Source organism: Dasypus novemcinctus, chromosome 9 (genome assembly GCF_030445035.2).
Source record: "Dasypus novemcinctus isolate mDasNov1 chromosome 9, mDasNov1.1.hap2, whole genome shotgun sequence".
NCBI classification, from domain to species: domain Eukaryota; kingdom Metazoa; phylum Chordata; class Mammalia; order Cingulata; family Dasypodidae; genus Dasypus; species Dasypus novemcinctus.
In genome coordinates, this window is record NC_080681.1 from 117,984,420 (window position 1) to 118,008,285 (window position 23,866).

At 40.2% G+C, this 23,866-nt stretch overlaps 1 protein-coding gene across 8 annotated transcripts in view; it reads left to right on the forward strand.

Moving 5' to 3' along the window:
• The window catches only part of FBXO42 (F-box protein 42), a 156,630-nt gene that overhangs the window by 89,949 nt on the left and 42,815 nt on the right, over positions 1-23,866 (forward strand). For all 8 annotated transcript variants that reach the window (XM_058304322.2, XM_071217762.1, XM_071217761.1 and 5 more), the window contains one exon: positions 1,903-2,037. In XM_058304322.2, coding sequence (XP_058160305.1) covers positions 1,903-2,037 — 135 coding nt within the window. The remainder of the gene's footprint in view (positions 1-1,902; positions 2,038-23,866) is intronic.

Sequence of the window (23,866 nt, forward strand, 5' to 3'; positions counted from 1 at the left end):
ACTGCATCTCTGGTTTCTCTCTTTGGTAATTTGCAAAGCCTAAATTTCTGCACAATGTCAGAGGTTGGACAATTTGAATTCACTACTTCCTCTTACCAAATTACTAAGTACTCTTAACTCATCTAATTTTCTGACTTGGCCTCCCTAGTGTAGAGCTTTCTAAAGAGCCTATTGGGTAGGCTGAGTTTAAAAAAAAACAAAACAGTGTTTACTGCCAGGGCTAGTATATATCACAGAGATAATTTATAATGGCATTGCATGAGTCAATAGTAGTAGCATTTCCCTTTTTCTGAACTTGAATAAGTTGTTCCAGAGTTCAAAAGAGATCTTAAAAATCATAGTATGCTAAATTCAACTAGGCCTATAAAAAATATGGATGATCATTGAAGCCATGGCACTAGTGCTTTGAATCTTTTTTCTCTTTCTGCTTCCTTTTTCTCGATGATGTCCAACTGTGCTAGCCTAGTTTCACATAAACATTGAGAGCCCCTCCCGCCCAAATGGCATGTATTAAATGGATGGAAAGAAATGCTTTGCCCTACCTTCTTCCTGAATCTAAAATGGGAAATGCAGGATTATGAGGGGTGTGGTCATTTTTTCCAAAGATTAGAGGTTAAATGAACCTTTCAGTGAGAGGCAAGGGGCAGAGTTCAGCTCTCATGCCTCATCTGTTCTCTGCTCTGGTCTTCTGGTTTGTAGGGGAGCATCCCTTGTCAAAGTCATTGCCCCCTTTTTTTAAGAATGGTTCCCAGTAGTAAATGTGTATATAACCATGTAATCAAAAAGGCTTTTGGAGACCCCGGTGCTTTTTTTTTTTTAAAGATTTATTTTATTTATTTCTAACCCCCCTCCCCCGCCCCATTCCTCCTGTTGTCTGCTCTCTGTGGCCATTTGCTATGTGTTCTTCTGTGTGTACTTGTATTCTCATTAGGCAGCTCCGGAAACTTATCCTGGGACCTTCCGGAGTGGGAGAGAAGCGTTTTCTCTCTTGTGCCATCTCAGCTCCCCATTCCGCTATGTCTTCTTTTCTCTTCTCTGTGTCTCTTATGTCATCTTGCTGTGCCAGCTCTCAGCATCGGTGGCACTCCTGCACAGGGCAGCTTTCCAGTGTGGGCCAGCACTCCGCGTGGGCCAGCTTGCCCTCACCAGGAGGCCCTGGGCATTGATCCCTGGACCTGCTATATGATAGATGGGAGCCCAATTGGTTGAGCCACATCTCTTTCTCCCCGGTGCTTTTTAAATGTTACTCCCTGCACTTGTTTTTCAAGTCAGCATCAATCAGCATGTTTAGTGGCATTGGATACATCTAGAGGCTTAATGATTTTCATGCTTTTCCTCTGTTACTTTGGGATTAGTCCAAAAGCATACTACTACTGAGTTCCCCTGAATGCCCTTTGGAATTCATAAAAACTGCAGGCTTTAGTCACATTGGTCAATATGTGTATTGTTGCATGACATTGATTAAAAATATTTTTGTCATTCTGTTACATATAAGGATTTGTTTAGTGACTTCTGCTTCAGATTTCATAAAATTTTCATAGCTTCTCTCTGGGGCTTATTTTAAAGGATAATGTAATATTGACCAATGTAAAAATGAGAGAGGCTGATTATAGAAATTTGGTACCTGGTTGCTGAATGTGTGAAATAAGTGAGCTTTGAAAACTATGGGCTATTGTTAAGGTAAAGGCAGTCATTTTAATGAAATGCCCTTAAGTAGATATTTTTTGTTTGTTTGTTTTTACCCAGTAGAGTGACCAGTTGGAAGTTGGTTTCTACATTAGATTTTTATTCCTAGTTCAAGGCTGTTTTTTCCCCTCCAGGGTTACTTTTTGTGTTTGAATGGAGAGGTTGGTGGGGCTTCAGAATGAAAAAGCAGGTATCAATTTATTGTTTTCTTTCTAGGTGCATGCTATTATGATGCTAATCAGTCTATGTACGTGTTTGGAGGCTGTACACAGAGCAGCTGCAATGCTGCTTTCAATGACCTCTGGAGACTTGACCTAAATAGCAAAGAGTGGATACGACCTTTGGCTTCAGGTAAGAGATGAAATGTTGATCTTACTTTCTTACCAGATATTTCCCTTGACATTGAAGGGAGCTTTCTTTAGTGTTGGTCTCAAGGATAGGTTACTGGGGCTGCAGGTCCAGTATCAAATCTACTGTGTAAATGCTTAGAATAATAAGCTTGTCTAGGGACTTTGAATTGAAAAAAATTTTATTTTAACATCAGTATTGGTGCTCTGCCAAAATTGCTATACTGCTGTGTGAATTCATTTATTTGCATGGTTTTCTGAAGTACTTTTCAGGTGTGACTGCTGTTTGGTATGAGGTTGAAGTTAGAGCAGAAACAAAGTCGTGAGAACTATAGTTGAGTGGCAGAAGTTATTGTCCCAGGGCTAAGATCTCTGAATATCTTTTGTTGTTGCTAGCTCACATATTTGGGGAGTGTATGGGACATGCCTCTGCTAGTTACGCGTAACAACACAGGAGTGTGGGAAGATTCCACAGTAGGTACATTACTGCACAATCCTTCTATGCCACAATCCTGGCAGAAAGAAATTAGATTAACTTTTTCTTTTTGATGTAACCTTTCTTGGGGAAAACACACACACACAATTGTTTTACACTTGTGAAGCAAAACAGTTTGAGGAGACATACAAGACTGGAGAGGTTGGATGTGATGGGGAAGTAGAATCGACTGAGTATTAAGGATTCTGCTGGGTTTGTTGGCAAGCTTTTTGCCAAAAGCATTCTTTGTTTGGCTTTTTAAGGTTGGAACACAGTCCAGGGCTGAGTATACCTGGGTTTTCCTGGGAAGGGTCCTCATTTCTTTGGGCATTGGTTTATTACTTTGATTACTAGATAGGAGGCAACATTGTGTATTAGAAAGAACACTGGACTAAGAGTGGGGAATGCAAATTTCATTACATTTCCTGGCATAACCACCAATTAATTCTCCATGTAAGTAAGAACAAGTTATTGTACTTCTCTGGCAGAAATATGGAGTAGGACTGGATGATTCTGTTTTTCAGATGGATTGGGAAATCTAGTTTATGTTTCCATTTATTTATATATCCATTGCTGGTGAATATCTAGACCAAAGTCTTAAAAACCTGTTTATGAGAAGAAGCTTCATTTTGCCTCCCCAAAGCTGAAAGCTCCTGTTCCTTACCCCCTGCAATAGGCAAATAAAGGAGGAGCATACTGACAGTGGATGGTTATGGGTAAGGCTGGGTTTTGTGCAGATGAAGTTATTTATTAAAATTACAAGAAACATGAAAAATGTTAATCTTCTTAAATTTGTGAAGGTAGTACTATTTTAGGAATCTCAGAATATTGTACTTCGGAAGATCTCATTTTCTCACCCTTTTTCCCCTTTATTTTGTATTTGATTATGGTCATGAATAATTAAAACACAAATTGTATTCTGGTGCTTAGTGAAATATTGATAAATGTTTGGTGCTACAGAGTCTAAATGTAGAGGGGCTTTTAGGTTTAAGCATCCTTTTGCCGCTATACTTGTCCATAGAGCAACTTTGTTCTGATCATAAAATACTGCCTTTGTCATCTATTTTGCAACCAAGCTTTATGCCTTTGATAATTTGTCATGAGTGTATGATCATCATAAAGTTGCTCTTTATTGAGGAAATGGAGCTGAGGACTTTGGGAACTACATAACCTCCCACCAACTACTTTGCTTATTTCTTCTTGTTAAGATAGACATGGGAATGTTGATTTTCTTTTTAAACCACTAAGTTTTAGGGTTTTTTTACATTTTTATTGTCTTTTTTTCAGATATGATCACAAAAAATGTTACAGTAAAAAATGTAAGAGGTTCCCATATACCCCACACCTCACCCCCCACACTCCTCCCACATCAACAACTTCTTTCATCATTGTGGCACATTCATTGCATTTGGTCAATACATTTTGGAGTGCACCACATGGATTATAGTTTACATTGTAGTTTTCAGTCTCCCCCAGTCCACTCAGTGGGTTATAGCAGGATATATAATATCCAGCATGTGTCCCTGCAGTATCATTTAGGACAATTCCAATTCCCAAAAATGCCCCCACATTACATCTCTTCTTCCCTCTCCCTGCCCTTGTCCACTTAGGAGGACGAGGCTTAGATCCCACGTTAAACTACTAAGCTTATAAGACTGTGCTTTGAAATCTTCAGATTTTCTATAGAATCTGAATTTTTAAAATAGAACATATAAACTCCTGACTGTTTAAAGCAATTTTCTAACAATATACCTTAAAGAATCTAGTTGCTGCCTCACATCTTATCTATAATTAGAGCCTACTTTAAGAGGAGTAGAGTGAGAAGTGTATGTGGCTCAAGTGATTGGGCTTCCGCCTACCATATGGGAGGACCTGGGTTTGATCCCTGGCCTCCTGGTAAAAAAGAAAAAAAAAAGAAAGCATGCCTGCTCAGTGAGCCAGTACCCACATGGCAAGTCGAGTGTCCTCACTGTGAGTCAAGTGCCCATGCAGGTGTATCACTAAGCAAGGTGATGACACAACAAAAGAGAGAACAAGGGGAGAGTCAAGGTGAAGTGCAACAGAAACCAGGAACTGAGGTAGCGCAGGTGACAGGGAACCTCTCTGCACATCAGAGGTCCTCAGGATTGAATCCCAGTGAATCCTAGAAGAGAAAAAAATGAGAAGACAAAATGAGAAATAGATACAGAAGATCACACAACAAATGGACAGAGAGAGCAAAAACAGCAGGGCAGGGGGAGGGGAAAAATAAATTTTTTAAAAATGTTATTAAAAAAAAAAAAGAGGGAAGCACATGTGGCTCAAGCAATTGGGCTCTCATCTATCATATAGGAGGTCCAGGGTTCAATGCCCAGGGCCTCCTGGTGAAGGCAAGCTAGCCCTTGTGGCAAGCTGGTGTGCTGGCCCACGCGGAGAGCTGGCCCACGCGGAGAGCTGGCACAGCAAGATGACACAACAGAAAGAGATACAGAGGAGAGACAATAAGAGATGCAGCAGATCAGGGAGCTGAGGTGGTGCGAGAGAATAATCATCTCTCTCCTACTCCGGAAGGTTCCAGGATCAGTCCTGGAGCTGCCTAATGAGAATACAAGCAGACACAGAAGAACACACAGCAAATGGACATGGAGAGCAGACAGGCGGGGCAATAAATAAATAATCTTTAAAGAAAAAAGGAGTAGGGGGAATTTAGCTTTTTGAAATGTCAACTTAAAACAGCAACAACAATAGTTTAATAAAGAGTCCTGTGAGATATTCATTTGGGCAGAAGTCCCATGGGAAGATTCCCTGAGGAAATGTTTCTGCAAGCTGTCGTGAGTCCAAACCAAAATCACATCCTAACAGAAACGTCAGTCTCTGAACCAAAGTGATCTGTTTTGGTGTACCTGACTCACCCGTTTTAGTGCATGGAGGTGGGTGGGTTGGAGGGTGGGAAAGGGGAGGGTGCTTCCACTACCTTTTGGTGCAGTTGTGTGGTCATCTTCTAGCATTTGAGTGTTTTAAGTGATGGGAGTAGCTTTAACATGCTCACTTCAGTAGGTAGTTATTTGGAGAAGTAGCATCAACCAAGCAGTGGAGCAATTTTGGTTAGGATCAGAGGGTCTTGACAGAAAATGCTAGTACATCAGATGTCTTTACATGTGTATTTGCTTGTATTGCCAACCAGATTGGAATAGTCTCATGTTGGTTGGAATTCATGTGATTTGCCAATGAAACCTTGTCTTTTAGCTCTTTTCCAAATGATGGAAATAGTTCATCTGGAGGTAGAGTGGTGGAGACAGATGTTAGGATGATGAATCTTACAGGTGCAAGACACCTACAGCTAGTACTTATCATACTTTCCAATGAGGTCCCTCCCTTCTCCCTTTTAAACAAGTAAGCAAATAGTTAGAAATTATGAAGGAGAAAAACAAGGCCTGAGTTATAGAATAACAGGGGAAGAACTACTTTAAACAGGAAGCAACTTTTTTTTCTCCCCTGAAACCTAAAGGAAGAAGAGTAGAGGAAAATGATAACAGCATGTGCAGAGACCCTGAGGCAGAAAAGAATAGGACATGATGGAGGAACTGAAAGCGGACCTTGGTGGATGCAGCATAAGGAGCAAGGAGGAATCATGGCATGAGATGTAGACAGGAGTCTGCCCATTCACTTGTTAAGGTGGGGTTTCAGAAACCTTTGAGATTTTAGGCAAGGAGTATTACAATCTGCTTTAAATTTGAATGACACTTTTATTGCTTTGTATAATAGAAAATGAATTGAAGGAAGGCAAGAAAGTAAAGTGGGAGAACAGGCTACCAGACTAGTCCAGATGGTAATGGATTGGAATTAGAGTCTTAGAAGTGTAAATAAAGAGAAGTGGACAAATTTGAACTGACATTTTGTGTTAAAATTGACAATGCTTTTTCATGGATTGGATGTGGAGGGGTGACAGGGTCAGTTAAGGCTGACTCTCTCAGGCTTAACACAGCTAGCAATAAATGATGGGACCATTTGCTGAAATGGGGAAAAAAATGAGGGAGAACTTTAGTTTTGGATCCCTCTTACACATATTGGTATCAAGTAGTTGGTTGTTATGAGAGTTTGGCTTTTAAAATAGAGGGTTTCGTGTGGAGCTGGCCCATGAGCAGTGCTGATGCACACAAGGAGTGCCCTGCCACGCAGGGGTGTCCCCCACGTAGGGGAGCCCCACGCGCAAGGAGTGCACCCCATAAGGAGAGCCGCCCAGCATGAAAGAAAGTGTAGCCTGCCCAGGAATGGCGCTGCACACACAGAGGGCTGACACAACAAGATGACACAACAAAAAGAAACACAGATTCCCGTGCCATTGACAACAACAGAAGCGGACAAAGAAGATGCAGCAAATAGACACAGAGAACAGACAACTGGGGTGAGGGGGAAGGGAAGAGAAATAAATAAATAAATAAATCTTTAAAAAAAAAATAGAGGGTTTGAAGTCTCTTAAATATTTGACAGCACCATCCTGTTCAGTTCTTCACTCACTCAACCTTTGTTCATGCAACAAATATTAGAATTGCCTACTAGTAATGCCTAGTATTGTTCTAGGTGCCAGTGACATATGAGTGAATAAAACAGACAGAAATCCCAGCCATCATGGAGATTACATTTGAGGGAAGACATATATTAAAAATAACAAATACATGGTATAGTATGTTAGAAGGTGGTAAGTGTTATTGAAGAAAAACTACAGTACAGTAAAAAAGATCAGGAATAGGGAGGTTTTAACCAGGGAAGATCTCACAGAAAGTATAAAGACTTAATATATAGACAGAGTAAAAAGTGTGGATATTGAAGAAAAGAGCATTCCAGACAGAGGGAAAAATCAGTGCAAAGGCCCAGAGGTAGGATGTGCTTGGGATACTCAAGGCATAATGAAGAATCCAGTGTGACTGGAGCAGAGTGAGCAAAAGAGAGTGCACTCGGAGAGGAAGTTGGACAAATAATGTGTGAATCTATCACATATGCTGGGCCTTCTGGGCTGTTATTTTCTTCGAGTGAAATAACTAGTCATCAGGTTCTGAGAAGAGAAATGACGTGATATATATTGGAGAGTCCAGGTAAGAGGGCAAGTATGGAAAGGGGAGACCATAAAAGAAGTGGTAGCAATAGTATAGGTAAGAGTGATGGTGACTTGAACCTGGGTGTTAGCAATGGAGAGATCGGTATGAAGTGGTAGGTTTGATAGAGCAAAAGGATTTGATAATGGTATGATTATGGAGTGTGAAAGAGAGAAGAGTCAAGGATGACTCACTCCAAGGTTTTTAGCCTTGGCATTTGAAAGGATGGAGTTGCCATTAAGTGAGTTTGGAAGACTGTGAATGCTCAAGGTTGGCAAAGGGCAGGAGAGATGAGAAGTTCTGTGTGAGACGTTAAATTTCAGATGACTATTACGACATCTAGGTGGAGGTGTTGAGTAGGTAATTACATGTATGTAGTCTAAAGTTCAGGGGAGACATCTAGGCTAGAGAAAGACATATGGGAATCATTAGTATATAGATGGATTTAAATCCATGAGATCACAAGGGAGTGAGTGAAGATGAAGGAGAGGTAAAAGGACGAAGTCTGGGGGACTCCAGCATTTGGAAATCAAGGAGAAGAGGGAAAAATAGCAATAGATTAGACAGGGAACACCCAGTGAGGTAGGAAAAAATCAGGCAAGTGTGGCATCTTAGAAGTCACCATACTTGAAAAGTGTTTCCAGGAGAGGGAAAAATAATCAGCCATGTCAAATGCGGCTAAGAGGGCAAGTCATATGAGGACTGAGAATTGACATTGAATTTAATAATATGAAAGAGACAATTTTCCATGGGTGGTAAGGATAAGAGCCTTTTGAGGAATTTTGTTATAAAGGAAAGCAGAAAAATGAGATGCTAAACAGAAGGATATATGGAATTCAGAGATTTTGTTTTGTTTTAAGATGGCAGATTTTATATCATGTTTATATACTAATGGAAGTGGTCTTCTAGAGGGAGGAATTGGTTTGGATAGAGGGGAAGAATTTGTTAGAGCAGTGTCCTCAAGTAGTGAATGGCAGAATCTACTATACAAGTGGAGGGATAGAATTAACTATTTCCCTATAGGGACTAGAGGGAAGGCAGAGTATATGTTTGCAGTTGCTAATGAATGGATAGATGTGGTGGGGACTGGTGGAAGTTCTCTACTAATTGCTGTACTACTCAGATAAAATAATTTGAGGGTGGAACAAAATAAAAGCCGTTAGAAATCCTGGCCAGTGATTATGAATGAACAATTGTGGACATTGTGGTCTTTGCCAAGTGGTTCTAAGAAGTTGAATGTTTCACCTTCAGGAATTGTACTAAGGTGACTAATCAGATTTGGTTGACTCAGTCTATGTTAAACTCTCAAAATGAACAGAAGTTCTTGGGACAAGTACTTTCAAAGACTGTGTAAACCACTGTTTCCCAAATAAAATTCTCTATTCAAACAGGCTAATTTTTGGTGTCTGTTTAATATATGATCATCTTAAGCTACACAGGCTTTTTTGCTTATTTTACATTAAGATAAAAGTTTTCAGGTAGAAATTTTATACTTAAAAGTGGAGTTTTTCTGATTTTTAAAACTTCTAAAGATTAGTCCATACCCATTTACAAAAAGGGGAACATACCTTAGTTTTAAAACTTTTCCATAGTTAAAGAATCTGTAAATATTGGGAGACTCTATAAATGTTGGGTAAAGATTTATAGAACAACCTGTCATCTTTGCTAACTAGTCCTAGGAACACAGTTGATTTTCCCATCACATTCTCTCAATAGAATCTTCTTTCCAGAAGATTTTTTTTCCTTTCCAGTTTCTTGCCTTTCAGTCACACATGTAATTCCGAGTGCTGGCTTGTGGTTCGGCCCTCTTGGACAGCCCTCAAAGACAGAGGTATACAACTCAGATAGATATCTGTTCCAGTCTTGACCTCACTACTCCTGAGCTACTTGACTGAATTTAATCTCTGGGCCTCTGTTTCCTTCTCTGTAAACAGAGAAAGAGCCAGAGAGCAGCTTACCTTTATCCAAATCACCTGGTGTAGCAGTTTGATATTATTTATGAATTCCAAAAAAGATATTGTTTATGTTTATAAACTGGTCTGTTTCTCTGGGCATGATACCCTTTGACTGTATTAAATTCAAAGGTTTTATGTTTTGACCACGTCAGTAGGGCATGATTCAGGGTTGAGTCCCTGCCCCCTTGGGCTGATAGAAACAGACACAAACTCAAGAAGACACACAGACGATTCGGAAGAGGAGAGAACTTGGTCATTTTGGTCCTTGCCATGTGACAGAATGGAGAAGGCTAAACAACTAACGCCCCAGAATCAGAGATGAGCCCTGTGCCAGCCTACAGCTAAGATAGGAAGAAGCTCAGCCCACAGAGCCTTAAGAGGAAAAAGGAAGGAGAGACCAGGCAGAGGTTGCCCACCTCTTGTTTCAGCACATGGTAACAGACTTTGATGAGGAAATAACCTTGAGTTGGACTCTTTAGGACTCTTTGTAACTGTAAGCTTTTACCCCAAATAAATACCCTTTTTAAAAGCCAGCCGATTTCTGATACTTTGCATCAGCACCCCTTTAGCTGACTAATGTACCTGGGAAGCTTACTAAAAATACCAATTCCTAGTGCCTCAGAGCAGACTTACCTAATCAGAACCCTAGAGGTGGAGATAGGATGGTGAATCTACATTATAAAAAAGAAAATTTCCCTGTTGATTCCAAATTATAGCCAAATTTATAAAGGCCCTGGATTACACAGTCTTTTATGTTATTTACTTTCTGATTCTGCAATCATTCACCTCACTCAGTGTTAACCACAATCCATCAGGTAGGCTAATGTGTTGAAATGAACCATTGTTAAAGAATGACTGTGCCTTGCTCTCTTAGCTGCTTCCTTGTAGAAATAGCTATCTTTTACCCTAGTTAGACAGGAGAGGTCTACTCTACCAGGAAATGTGTGTGGACCTTGAGAAGGTTTTGGTGGTGGGGTATTGGTTCTACCAGACTCTTCAGGCATACTCTCTAACCTTCATACCAACTTGATTAGGTTGGTACTACTATTATCACCATTTTACAGATGAGGAAACAGAAGCTCAGTTACCTAGTAATTTACCTAAGATCATAGCCAATAGGTGATGGAGCAGAGAATTGAAACCCAAGATTTTGTCTCTAGTCTGCTCTGCTGAGAAGTTGTATTATTTTATAATTTATTTCCAGGTGTTGACAACTTTTTAAAATAAGCTTTTTATTTTAGAATAGAACATAGAGTTCCTATAGACCCCACACCCAGTTCCCCCTATTGTTAACATCTTACATTAGTATGGATATTTGTCACAATTAATGAACCAATATTGAAAAATTATTAACTATAGTCCATACTTTATTCAGATTTCCATGGTTTTCTATTTAATGTTCCTTTTAGGTTCCAAGATCCCATCCTGGATATTTATATTTAATACATTTAGTTGTCATATCTCCTTAGACTCCTCTTGACTGTGGCAGTTTCTCAGACTTTCCTTGTTTTTGATGATCTTGACAGTATTGAGGAGTACTAGTCAGGTATTTTGTAGACTGTCCTTTGAAAAAAAAAATTTTTTTTTTTTATAAGTTTACAAACATTCCCCTATTCTCCTCCCCTGGTAACCTCTAAATTTGCTTTCTATCTTGGTGAATATGCTATTTCTAGTCATCGCTTAGAAGTGATATTGTACAATTTCTGTCCTTATATGTCTTGCTTATTTCATGGAGCATGTTTTCAGGGCTCTGCCATCTTGCAGCATGTCTCATAATTTCATTTTTTCTTATGACTGAATAATATTCCATTGTGTATGTGTACCACATTTTGTGTTTAACAGTTCATCTGCTGATGGATGCCAGGTTGGTTTACAGCTTTGGGCTATTATGAATAATGCTACTATGAACATTGGCATACAAGTATCTGATGGTGATCCTCTTTTTACTCTCTTTGGATATATACACAGAAGTGGGATTGCTGGGTCATATGGTAATTTTATGTTTAATTTTGTGAGGAAGCACTGTACTGCTTTCCACAGTGGCTGCACCTTTTACATTCTCACCAACCATGCACTTGAGTTCCAATTTCTCCATATCCTCTCCAACTCTTGTTATTTTCTGTTTTTTTTTTTTTTTTAATGATAGCCATCCTTATGGTTGTGAGGTGGTATCTCACTGTGATTTTTTTTTTAAGATTTATTTATTTCTCTCTCCCCTTCCCCATTGTCTGCTCTTTCCGTCCATTCGCTGTGTATTCTTCTGCGTCCGCTTGTGTTATCTGGCAGCACTGGGAAACTGCATCTCTTCTTTGTTCCGTCATCTTGCTGTATCAGTTCTCCGTGTGTGCAGTGCTACTCCTGGGTGGGCTGTGCTTTTTTCATGCAGGATGGCTCTCCTTGCAGGGTGCACTCCTTGTTATGCATGGGGCAGCCCTACGCAGGGGCGCTCCAGCATGGCATGGCACTCCTTGCACATGGCAGCACTGCGCATGGGTCAACTTAACCACACGGATCAGGATCAAACCCTGGACCCTCCATATGGTAGATGGATGCTCTATCAGTTGAACCATGTCCACTTCCTTCACTGTGGTTTTAATTTGCATTTCCCTAATGGCTAATGATATTGAGCATTATTTGATGTATTTATTGGCCATTTGTATATTTTCTTTGGAAAAATATCTATCCAAGTTCTTTGCCCACTTTTTTTTTTAAAGATTTATTTTTTATTTATTTCTCTCCCCTTCCCCCCCCCCCCATTGTCTATTCTCTGTTTCCATTCGCTGTGTGTTCTTTGTCCGCTCGTATTCTTGTCAGTGGCACCGGGAATTTGTGTCTCTTTTCGTTGTATCATCCTTCTGCATCATTTCTCCGTGTGTGCGGTACCACTCCTGGGCAGGCTGCCCTTTTTTCGTGTGGGCAGGCTCTCCTTGTGGGCCATACTCCTTATGCGTGGGGTTCCCCTGCACGGGGCATGGGGGGGCACCCCTGCATGGCAGGGCACTCCTTGCGTGCATCAGCACTACACGTGGCTTTGCCCACTTTTTAATTAGGTTGTTTGTCTTCTGTTGTTGCCTTGTAAAACCACCTTATAAATTCTGGATATTGAACCTTTATCTGATAAATTATTTGCAACTATTTTATCCCTTTCTGTGGGTTGTTTTTTTTCCACTTTGTTGAAAATTGTTACTCAGAAGTTTTTAATTTTGATGAGATAAACTTTATGTATTGTTTCTTTTGTTGCTCATGCTTTTGGTATCATGTCTAATAGTTCATTGCCAAATCCCAGGTCATGAAGATTTGCCCCCTGCGATATCTTCTAAGAGTTTTATAGTTTTAGCTCTTATATTTAGGCCCTTCATTTTGAGTTGATTTTTATATGGTGTTAAGACTATCCTTTAATTTGGGTTTGTCTGGTGCTTTTCTCACAATTAGACTAGGTTATTGGTTATTAGGAGGAAGACCATAGAGACAAAGTGCAATTTTATCACATATTCAGGGTACTTGCTACCAACAGACTTCCCACTCTTGATGTTAACCTTGACCGACTACATGAGCTCTCCTTGTTAAAAATTTGTATTTCTTTAATGTAAAGTTACTTTTTCTCCCTTTTAATTCATTTTAATAGTTTATTTTTCTTTCCTTTCCTATCATTCTCTTTATTTGTAGTTGCCTTTGGTCCTTATAGCAGTTTGGTATTGCCTATGAATTCCAAAAATAGTTATTGGATTATGTTGTACACTAATCTGCCAGAGGTATCAATTTTTTTTTTTTAAGATTTATTTCATTCTCTCCCCTTCCCCCCACCCCCACCAGTTGTCTGCTCTCCGTGTCCATTCACTGCGTGTTCTTCTCTGTCCGCTTGTATTCTTGTCAGCGGCACTGGGAAACCGTGTCTCTTTTTTCTTGCATTAACTTGCTGTGCCAGCTCTCCTTGTGTGCGGTGCCATTCCTGGGCAGGCTGCACTTTTTTCGCGTGGGGCAGCTCTCCTTACAGGGTGCACTCCTCGCACATGGGGCTCCTCTACATGGGGGACACCCCTGTGTGGCACGGCACTCCTTGCGTGCATTGACACTGTGCGTGGGCCAGCTCCACACGGGTCAGGAGGCCCTGGGTTTGAACCCTGGACCTCCCATGTGGTGGGTGGATGCTCTATCAGGTGAACCAAATCCACTTCCTAGAGAATTATCACTTTTAATTAATTAAATTATGATTAGGACTTTGAATGGTCCAAGTCAGTAAGGCATTGAGTCCCCACCCCTTGGTGGGTGGGGACTCAGAGAAAAGACATGGCAAAGGACAGAGTTGGGAGTTTTGAGCTGGAGCCCAGGAAGTAAGCACAGAGGAGCAGAGCAGCTGAGCCCGGAGAGAATCAAGCCCCGGGGAGAGAGACAGAGTCAGTCACCTGATAGTCTACAGCTGGCTTTGTGGAGGAAACAGAGGAGCTGAGCCCAGAGAGAAATGAGCCCTGGGAAGAGAGGAACCCAGGAAGCCTGAACCCTGGGAGACGTCAGCAGCCATCTTGTTCCAACATATGGCAATAGACTTTGGTGAGGGAAGTAACTTACACTTTATGGCCTGGTAACTGTAAACTTCTACCCCAAATGAATACCCTTTATAAAAGCCAACAGATTTCTGGTATTTTGCATCAGCACCTCTTTGGCTGACTAATACAGTCCTTGACAATACATTGAATGGGAGGTAGGGAATAACTAAGGTTTCTCTGGCTATTATATCTGTCTTTAGACACAGGAAAGGATAATGAGTGGAGGATATGTCATTTAAAGAAATCTTTTCACAGCTTAAAGAATTTTTCAATATCAGCTATTTAAATTTTTTTGGCAGGAAGCGGAAGACAAATCTCTTATTGTGACCTAACACAATCAAAATCTTTCTAGCTATCCAGACTTAAGGTGCTCCATTGGAATAATTTCATTCTCCTCAGTAAATAATCACACCTTCCAAAATTTCTGGATAATCCTCCAGAAAAATTAGTTTACTTTTGGAGGTAGGGGCAGGAAAATGAGAGTATTTGGTCATATCAGATGTCTCTAGGAATGCCAGGGCACCCTTACAAAGAGCTGGAAAGTCCTGGAACAGTCCATAAATAAACTGCCCAGAATGTCATTGTTTCTCCTAAGATGGAAATGATACCTTAAAAATGGTTCACATGGTATTTAATTGAGGAATGTATGTTTTTATTCAACTGTGTTTTCTTTTTAGGGTTTTTAATTGTTTATATTAAAATTATTAAATGCACAAAATAAAAGTTAAAAAAAGGTGTTATACAGGGCAAAGTAGATGTGGTTCAAGCAACTGGGCTCCCTCCTACCATATGGGAGGTCACTGGTACGCATCCCGTTGTTTCCTAAAGACAGTGAGCTGGTGCAATAGGCAGGCACGGCAAGCTGACACAAGAGACACAAGAAGAAAAAGCATGATGAGAGACTCAACAAAGCCAGGGAGCAGAGGTTCCCAGTGCCTCCTAAAGAAGACAGCAAGCTGATGCAATGAGCAGGCGCGGCAAGCTGGCCTGATAAGGTGGCGCAACAAGAGACACAGGGAGGAAAAAACCTGATGAGAAAGACAGCAAAGCAGGGAACAGAGATGGTTCAGGCAATTAGGCACCTCCCTTCCACATCAGAGGTTCTGGGTTCAGTTCCTTGTGCCTTCTAAAGAGACAAGGAAGAACAACAGACACAACAAGTGAAAAACAACAAGGGGATGGGGAAAATAAATAAAGTAAGTCTTAAAAAAAAAAAAAGGTGCACATGGAGCTCTTGGATCCGCTGGTGAAGCTTTTGCTCTTGTGTGTAGTGGGTAAGCTTAGTCTTGGGTTCTATTTTCCTGGGCCTGTGGTAATGTCACCAGGAAATGTCAAAACATGTAAGGGAGTCTGGACTGATACCTGGCACCAGGTGTAATCAAAACAGCTGACAGAGGAGTCTGTTCTTGGAAAAGACTACCAGTCCTTCCCTTGGCTTAGGTCCCAGGTGTCAATGCTGACCTTAAAATATCTGGATATGGGATTTTTTAGAATAATGCACTAATGTACTCAGGCATTAGGTTCTGCTTTTTAGCATTGTTTTGCATATATATAAACACTTTATTCATTTAAAAAATTAACATCATATGCAAATGTGTGCCAAGTCTCTGCTGAGGGGAAGAAATGGTAAATATCAGACTACATAACAAAAGGACATGCATGCCTTTCAGATACACCCCAAACTTCTGTGCTCTGTGTCTAAAAACAGGGCACTGACCTCATTGTTTTAATGTTTTCTTTGTGAATAAGGAGACCAAGTTAATTCTACTTACAGATCTTTTCTTGATTACCAAATGTATTGATTACCAAGCTATATTAAAGTCTACCCATAGCTTTTCTCTTCTATATTGAAAATGCTGCATCCTTTAACTTTTCTTCATTTGGCAAGCCTCTTCTTTCCTTTCTTTAAACTTTCTAAACCTTTCCTTCTTTTAGGTAGAAGTCCAGAGCTTCACTGAGAATAAGCAGTGACTTTCCTTGGACTTCTCAGCTCTCAGCTCTTTACATTGTGATCCTGTCTCCCTACCATCTTGACCAGTAGTTTTGGTTGCTCTTGGATTCCCTGTGTAGTGAAACTCACAAATTGTTAGTGGTGTTTCTTTATTCTTGGGTACACACATAATCTCCCCCTAACAGCACTTCATGTTTTATGACCACAATAAACCTCACTTTATATGCTGCCTTTCCCTATGTGTCTTCAGTGCTCTCTAGATGTAGTAACTTTATGTCCTGAAATAGTCTTCAAGCTAAGAAAAATAAACACAAAAGTATTATCTTCTAACTGCTGCCTCTTCATACCCCTGTTGGTTTTCAGGCCACTCAACAGTGCCATCATGTAGCAACTCATGCCTGGTGCAGGTGGTTTGGCTGTTATTTCTGCATAATCAGGATCAGGCCAATTTCTGACATTTTACCAGCTCTCATGACTTTGAGGAGGTTTTGTTAATAATTAACAGAGTTTTCTTCTTTGATGGATGAAGGTCATGATTGGTCATTTATTGGCTTAAAGTATTACCTTGAATTCTGGGAAACTACTTTATCTTTTCAAAACTCAGAAACTACCTTTTTGCTTTCTTTGGGCAATGATCTCTTTGAACTATGCTTTAATTGATTCTACCTTTCAAGCAATTAATGCCCTTGATCATTGGATCTGTATCTTGGCCATATCCTGACATCCCTTCCTGGTTATTGGTCACTGGAACCCCTGGCGAGTAGGAAAATTGTTTCACCATTTCCTTTTCCCATGCATGTTGTACAGGAATAGGAGAACCAGAGAAAATGTGTCCAGGTAGTAAATTGAAAACTCAGTCTACTTAGAATTGGTTTTTCATTAGCCAAAAATCTACGTATTGATTTTTCATTAGCCAGTGTTTTGGGTTTTGTTTGGTTTTACTTTTTATGGAGTTATAGTTTATTGGTATCACTAATTGGACTCCACTCAGAGTAGGTATATGGATGTGTTTTCACCCTTGAGAGAACCCTAGCTTTAGATCCCTCAAGTACATGCATCTGAACACCCTCTGTAGTAATATGGCATTATTCACAAGTATCTGAAGTCCCTTTCCCATACATGAGTTTTTATGCTCACATTTGGTGTAATAGAAAAAGATAATTTTTGTTTTCTTCATTTGTATATTTTTTTCCTTTTTAAAAAAAATTCATTGAAGTATATCACTCACACATAAACATACATAAACAATAAGTATATAGTAATAGTTGTGTACTTGCAAAACAAACATACATAGCATCGTACAGGACTCTCATAACTCAACCTACCACCAATACCTTGCATTGTTGTTAAACATTTTAAACTAATGATTTAAGGGCATGCTCAAAATATTACTACTAACCGAAGTATTTTCCCCCAACCCACCCTATTATTATTATCTTTATATCACTTACATATGAACATACATAACAATAAGTGTATAATAAAGTTGTGGACTTACAAAGCAAACATACATGACATTATATAGGGGTCCCATACATCCACCCTCCACCAACAATGTATTGTCGTGAGACATTTGTTACAGATTGTGAAAGAACGTTGTCAAAATCTTGCTACTAATTATAGTCCTTATCTTACATTTGGTGTATTTTTCCCCCCACCCACCCTGTTATTATTTCTTAAATATATTTTTATGATAGAAATTGTAAACTTAGCAAACAGTCATGCACATGTGCAGAATTTCCACCACACTGTCAACACACCACATCTATCAACACACCACACTGTGGTGGCACATTTATTACAGATAAAATATCATCATCTGATTGTTACCATATCCATAGTGTACATTTGGCACACAGTCGCCGTATTGCCCCATTATCAACACAGTATGTCTTTGGCATAGATGCAAGAATATTACATTATTAGTGCCAACCACAGTCCATAGGTCACTCCCGTTGTATTTTCCCATGCTTCTCCACATTCCCACCACCCTGCAGTAGTGATGTACATTTGCTCTAGCTCACAAAGAACACTCTTGCATCTGTACCATCGACCACAATTCTCATCCACCTCTTGGTTTACTGTGCTATTTACAGTAAAGCTAATTAAAACTTCTGCATACATTAAATATGAGTAGTCCATCACAGTCCTCCTGTCTCCTTTAAGAATCCACCACCTACCATCAGGGCTTGAAGATATTTTCCTACCATTTCTTCTAGAAGCTTTATGGTTCTTGCTTTTTATATTTAGGTTTTTGATCCATTTTGAGTTAATTTTTGGATAAGGTATGAAATAGGGGTCCTCTTTCCTTCTTTCAGCTATGGATATCATCCATTTCTTTCATCGCCATTTGTTGAATGGACTGTTCTGCCCAAGCTGTGTGGGTTTGACAGGCTAGTCAAAAGTCAGTTGACCATACCTGTAAGGGTCTGTTTCTGAACCATAAATTTGGTTCCATTGGTCTATGTGTCCATCTTTATGCTAGTACCATGCTGTTTTAGCACTATAGCTAGGTAATATAATTTAAAGTCTGAAGATGAGAGTTCGCTTTTCCTTTTTAAGATGTTTCTGGCTATTCAGGACCCTTACCCTTTCAAATAAATTTGATAATCATGTTCTCTTTTTTTTAAAAAATGCTGGTGGAATTTTTATCAAGATTGCATTGAATCTGTATTTCAATTTGAGTAGAATTGACATCTTTATGATATTTAGTCTTCCAATCCATGAGCATGGAATGTTTTTCCAATTATTTAGGACTTTTAAAATTTCTTTTAACATTGAGTTGCAGTTTTCTGAATACAAGTGCTTTACATCATTGGTTAAGTTTATTCCTGACTATTTGAGTTTTATCTGTCATATTTTATTTTCACCACTCTTTTGACACTTTCGATTACTTTTATTGATATAATCTTCATTTCTAGACTCTCTTCCAGGCCCCTCTCTCCTCTTTTCTTTTCAGGCTTTAGCACACCCTTTAGCATTTCCTGAAAATCTGGTCTCTTGGTTAGAAATTCTATCAGTTTCTGTTTATCTGTGAATATTCTAATCTTGTCCTCATTTTTGAAAGAGTCTTGCCGGATATAAAATTCTTGACTGGAAGTTTTTCTCTTGTATCTTAAATATATCATACCACTGTCTTCTTGCCTCCATGGTTTCAGGTGAGAAATCAGCACTTAATCTTATTGTGTATCCCTTATATGTTATGTATTGCTTTTCTCTTGCTCTTCTCAGAATTCTCTCTTTGTCTTTGGCATTTGACATTCTGATTAGTATGTCTTAGAATTGGTTTATTCAGATTTTTTCAGATGGGAGTACATTGTGCTTCTTGGACATGGATATCTATGTCCTTCAATAGGGTTGGGAAATTTTCTACCATTATTTCTTCAAATATTCCTTCTGCCCCTTTTCCCTTCTCTTCTTCTGGGATACCCATGACACGTATGTTTGCAGTCTACTGCTGTCTTTAAGTTCCCTGTGACCCTGTTCAATTTTTTCATTCTTTTTTTTTTTTTTTTTTACTTATATATATAGTTTTTATTTTAGTTTTTCAGACTAATTGATTTTTCATTCTTTTCTTCATCTCTTCTTTTGTACACTTTCAGAGGTCATTTCTTCAAGCTCACCAATCCTTTCTTCTGCCTCCTCAAATCTGCTATTATATGATTCCAATGATTTTTAAATTTCATTTACTGTGTCTTTCATTCCCATAAGATCTGCTATTTTTCTGTGTATGCATTCAAGTTCTTTGTGCTAATCCAATGTCTTCTTAATATCCTTAATCTCTTTAGCCATCTCATTGAGTTTATTAAGGAGATTTGTTTGAGCATCTATGATTAGTTGTCTCAACTCATTTATGTCATCTGGAGACTTATCTTGTTCCTTTAACTGAGCCATATCTTCCAGTTTGGACCATAATTTTTTGTTGGTGTCTTATCATCTGGCTTATCTAGGGTATTTATTCTGCGTGCAGTTTTTCTCTTTAGTTTGGGACTTCCTGTCCTTTCTCCCTTGCTGGTTGTGCAGTAGGAGCCAAGGATGTAGTTGGTACTATAAGCTGTGGAGGCTCAAGCTGCCCTCATTGCCCTGGGGACCAATGAAGCTTCTCCCAACTTTTTCCTTTGCCAAAGGTAGGACAGAGTCACAGCTCTGTGGAATAATCCAAATCATAAAGGCCTAGACTATAGTTGCCCAGAGAGACTGATGAGGCTTCATGCCCCTTTCTCCTCCGCCTGGGGAAGGGATGGAGCTGCAGGTGTGGGCAGCAATTTATGCAATGTGGGTCCAAGTTAACTGCAGTTGCCCCAGTAGACTTCTAATTATTCAGTCTGTGCCAATCAAAGGTACCTGTAGTTACCTGGATAGGCTGGTTCAGGGCCCGCCAGCCTCCTCCCTGTCAGAGGTGGGGCTGAAGCCTAGCCTAGGACTGCAGGCCGATCTGGGTGAAAGAAACTAGGTTCTACCATCACTGTGATTTTCAGTCCTGGCTTCCCCTCAGGCTGGGGGCAGAGTCAAAATGGGAGCAATGGGCCTCTTAAGGACTTGGACAGATTCATACCCTAGCTGTTCCTAGGTCATACCTTAGCCAGCCAAGTCTACTAATCAGTAACCAAAATCAGTGGCCAACTGTCTCCTCCTCCCCTGTTTTGGGGAAATGGAGCTTCCAATTCCAGCCACAGAACAGCTCCTGGAGCAGCTTGCGCTGCCAAAGTAGGACAATCACCAGCCTCCGCGGCTTGGCCAGTAATTTCCCGGAGAGGCTGGCACAGGTCCCCCAGCTTCCTCCCTCCCAGAGGTGGGGCTGGGACCTAGGCTACAGCTGCAATCTGATCTAGATGGAAAGAAGCTGGTCCCCACCAATACTGTGATTTTCAGTCCACCCTGCTTCCCCTCATGCCAGGTGCAGAGTTAAGATGGTGGCTACTGGCCTCTTTCTGACTTGGACAGGCTCAGACTTTAGCTGTTCTCAGGATTATACTTTAGCTGCTGAATTTACTCATAAGCAGCTGAAGTTGGTGCCCATCCATCTCTTCCTCCCCCATTTTTGGAAAGTGGAGCTTTAAATTCCGGCCACTCATGGAACAGTTCCCCTGGCGGCTAGTGCCTCCAGTGGAGGATAGGCACTGGCCTCCAGGGCATGGAATGCTCTACTTACTAATCTTCTCTGCAGATGGGCAGTCTCCTTCCATTCCTTCAGGATGCACTTCTGGTCCCCTAGAGCCCCCAAGCAGGAGCTGACTCTAGGAGCTCTTTACTCCACCACCATCTTGCTGCTATCTTTCACTTGTATATTTTAAGGATAATGTGCAGCAGGAACTGATGGATTTGATAGCCTCCCTCCCCCAGTTCAGTAAGAGCCTTCATGCCACCCAAGAGCATGGATGTGTGCAGCCTTCCCTGTCAAACGTAGCATATGGTTTCTTCAGAGAGCAATCACAGACTCAGTAACCAAGGCAGGAAGTGAGTGGCATAAGGCTGATTTAAAAAGTTCGGCTTTTTGGAGGGTGGGTAAGAGAAGACTATACCAACCCACCACTTCCACCTTTGGGCAGTTTAATTTCACAGGGACATTTGTATATTTGTGTGCTTTGGTAACTTGTTTCTCCAAAATTAAGTTGGAAATCAGTATTGGTAATGAAATCTTCTTGCCAGAGAAAACTCGAGTTCCCAAAGCCTGAAAAGTGACTGCATTCATTCCTTCATTTATTCGTTTTCATTCCTTTATTTATTGAGCACTTTACTATGTACCCAGAACTCTTCTAGGTACTGCAGATGTAGGTATGAACAAGAAGCAGGTCTCGGGAAACAGACTTGGCCCAGTGTTTAGGGCATCTGTCTACCACATGGGAGGTCCACGGTTCAAACCCCGGGCCTCCTTGACCCATGTGGAGCTGGCCCATGCACAGTGCTGATGTGTGCAAGGAGTGCCGTGCCACGCAGGGGTGTCGCCTGCATAGGGGAGCCCCACGCGCAAGGAGGGTGCCCCGTAAGGAGAGCCGCCCAGCGCGAAAGAAAGTGCAGCCTGCCTAAGAATGGCACCACCCACACGGAGAGCTGACACAAGATGACACAACAAAAAGAGACACAGATTCGTGTGCCGATGACAACAACAGAAGCAGACCAAGAAACAAAATGCAGCAAATAGACACAGAGAACAGACAACTGGGGTGGGGGGGGAGGGGAGATAGATAGATAGATAGATAGATAGATAGATAGATAGATAGATAGATAGATAAGAAGCAGGTCTGTTGGGGAAAAATAGAGACTAAACAAATCATTACAAAGAAAATATAAAGTGCTAAAAAGAAAATAACCTGGATGATGCAAAAGAGTAGGTAGAGTGTTTAAAGTAAGTTATAAAGTGTACGTAGAGCCAGGACAGATGTGGATAGATTGATATTAAAGGAAATCTGACCTATGAAAGAAAAAGCAAATTTATAAATTAGTGTTCTTACAAGTTGTTATTGTTTTTAGTTTTTATTGTGAATATACAAAATATTTCCCATTTTAACCTATTTCAAGTATTATAACAATTAGTAAGGTAGATTATTTGTTTTATTAAGATGATGTCCTTTGATTAAAACGACTACAAAATAAATGAATATCCATCTACATCTTTCTGTTTTCACAGAAGGGAAGCAGCCAGGGCTCAGGTAAAAGTTGTATGTGCTGATCTCTATTAAGAAGGCAAGGTTGTTACCTTGGTGAATATTTTACGTTCTTTGTTATATTGATCCTTCCTGACCCAAGGACCTGTTCCTAATTAATCTTTATGAGTTGGTGATTTTTCCATGTTTTCTCTTAGCCCTGTGCAATCCTGGAACCACCTGGATCCATGGTGGTCTCTGGAGATGTGAATAAGAGCAGAGCCAGTGGGTTCCCCTAGGAAAGGAAGGGATTCTTCTTTCTTATCTAAATTCAGATCCTAGGATTTTTCCAGCATACATACTTCTTCAAGGTAGGTACACACTCTCTCCTGCTGGAGAGAAGAGTGGGAAAATTTGCATAGCACAAATCTGGGTAAACTTTGGTCCTCCAGGGGAAAGAATAAATAAGATTATACCATATTTCAGTTTGGCTCTTTCCCGGCTGACTAGGATTTTCCTGTTTGAAACCAGGCCAGAAATTTTAAGACTAGCAACATTGTGTTCACTTTTAAACTGAGCCACATTAAAGAGTACCTCCTGACTAGAATGGCAATTAACAAATTATCAGATTAAATTGAGACTCTGAACCTCCTCTGCTCCCCCAGAAAATGAATCAAAAGACTATTTGAAATGGTAACAAGGAACTATTACTGGTTTTAGCATTATTAATTTTTAGCTGATAAGTGCTGCCCATTTCATCAAGAGTGGTCTTTCATGTGAGGTTTTTAAAAAGTGAATATAATGCCAATAAAATTTTTTTTTTCTGTGAGGGAGGCAGAGCCTTCATGCCTGTGGCATATATAGTTATACAGGATCTAAAACTTTCTCATGCCCATTACAAAAGATCCTGTTGTTAGGATGTTCTGTAAATGACCCATGGAGTGATGTTTTTAAAAATGTGGGCGTAGTTGTAATAATTAAAATGTATACCCTGAAGCCCAAGATCCAGGCAAGCTTTGTCTATTATCAGTGAGTTGTTTTAGTATCAATCAGTAACTTTCTGGCCTTGTTGCAACTGAAAAGTAAAATAGGAAAAGTAGACAAAATTGGAGGGGGGATGTGAGATACCGAAAAAGCATTTGGCCTTAAACATACTGAAAGACTTTAAACCTGCCGAAGGGGTGTGTTGTCATTAGCTAGAGTTCTGATCCCAACTTGAGGAATCTGTAACCATGTGGCTTCCATGGTTGGG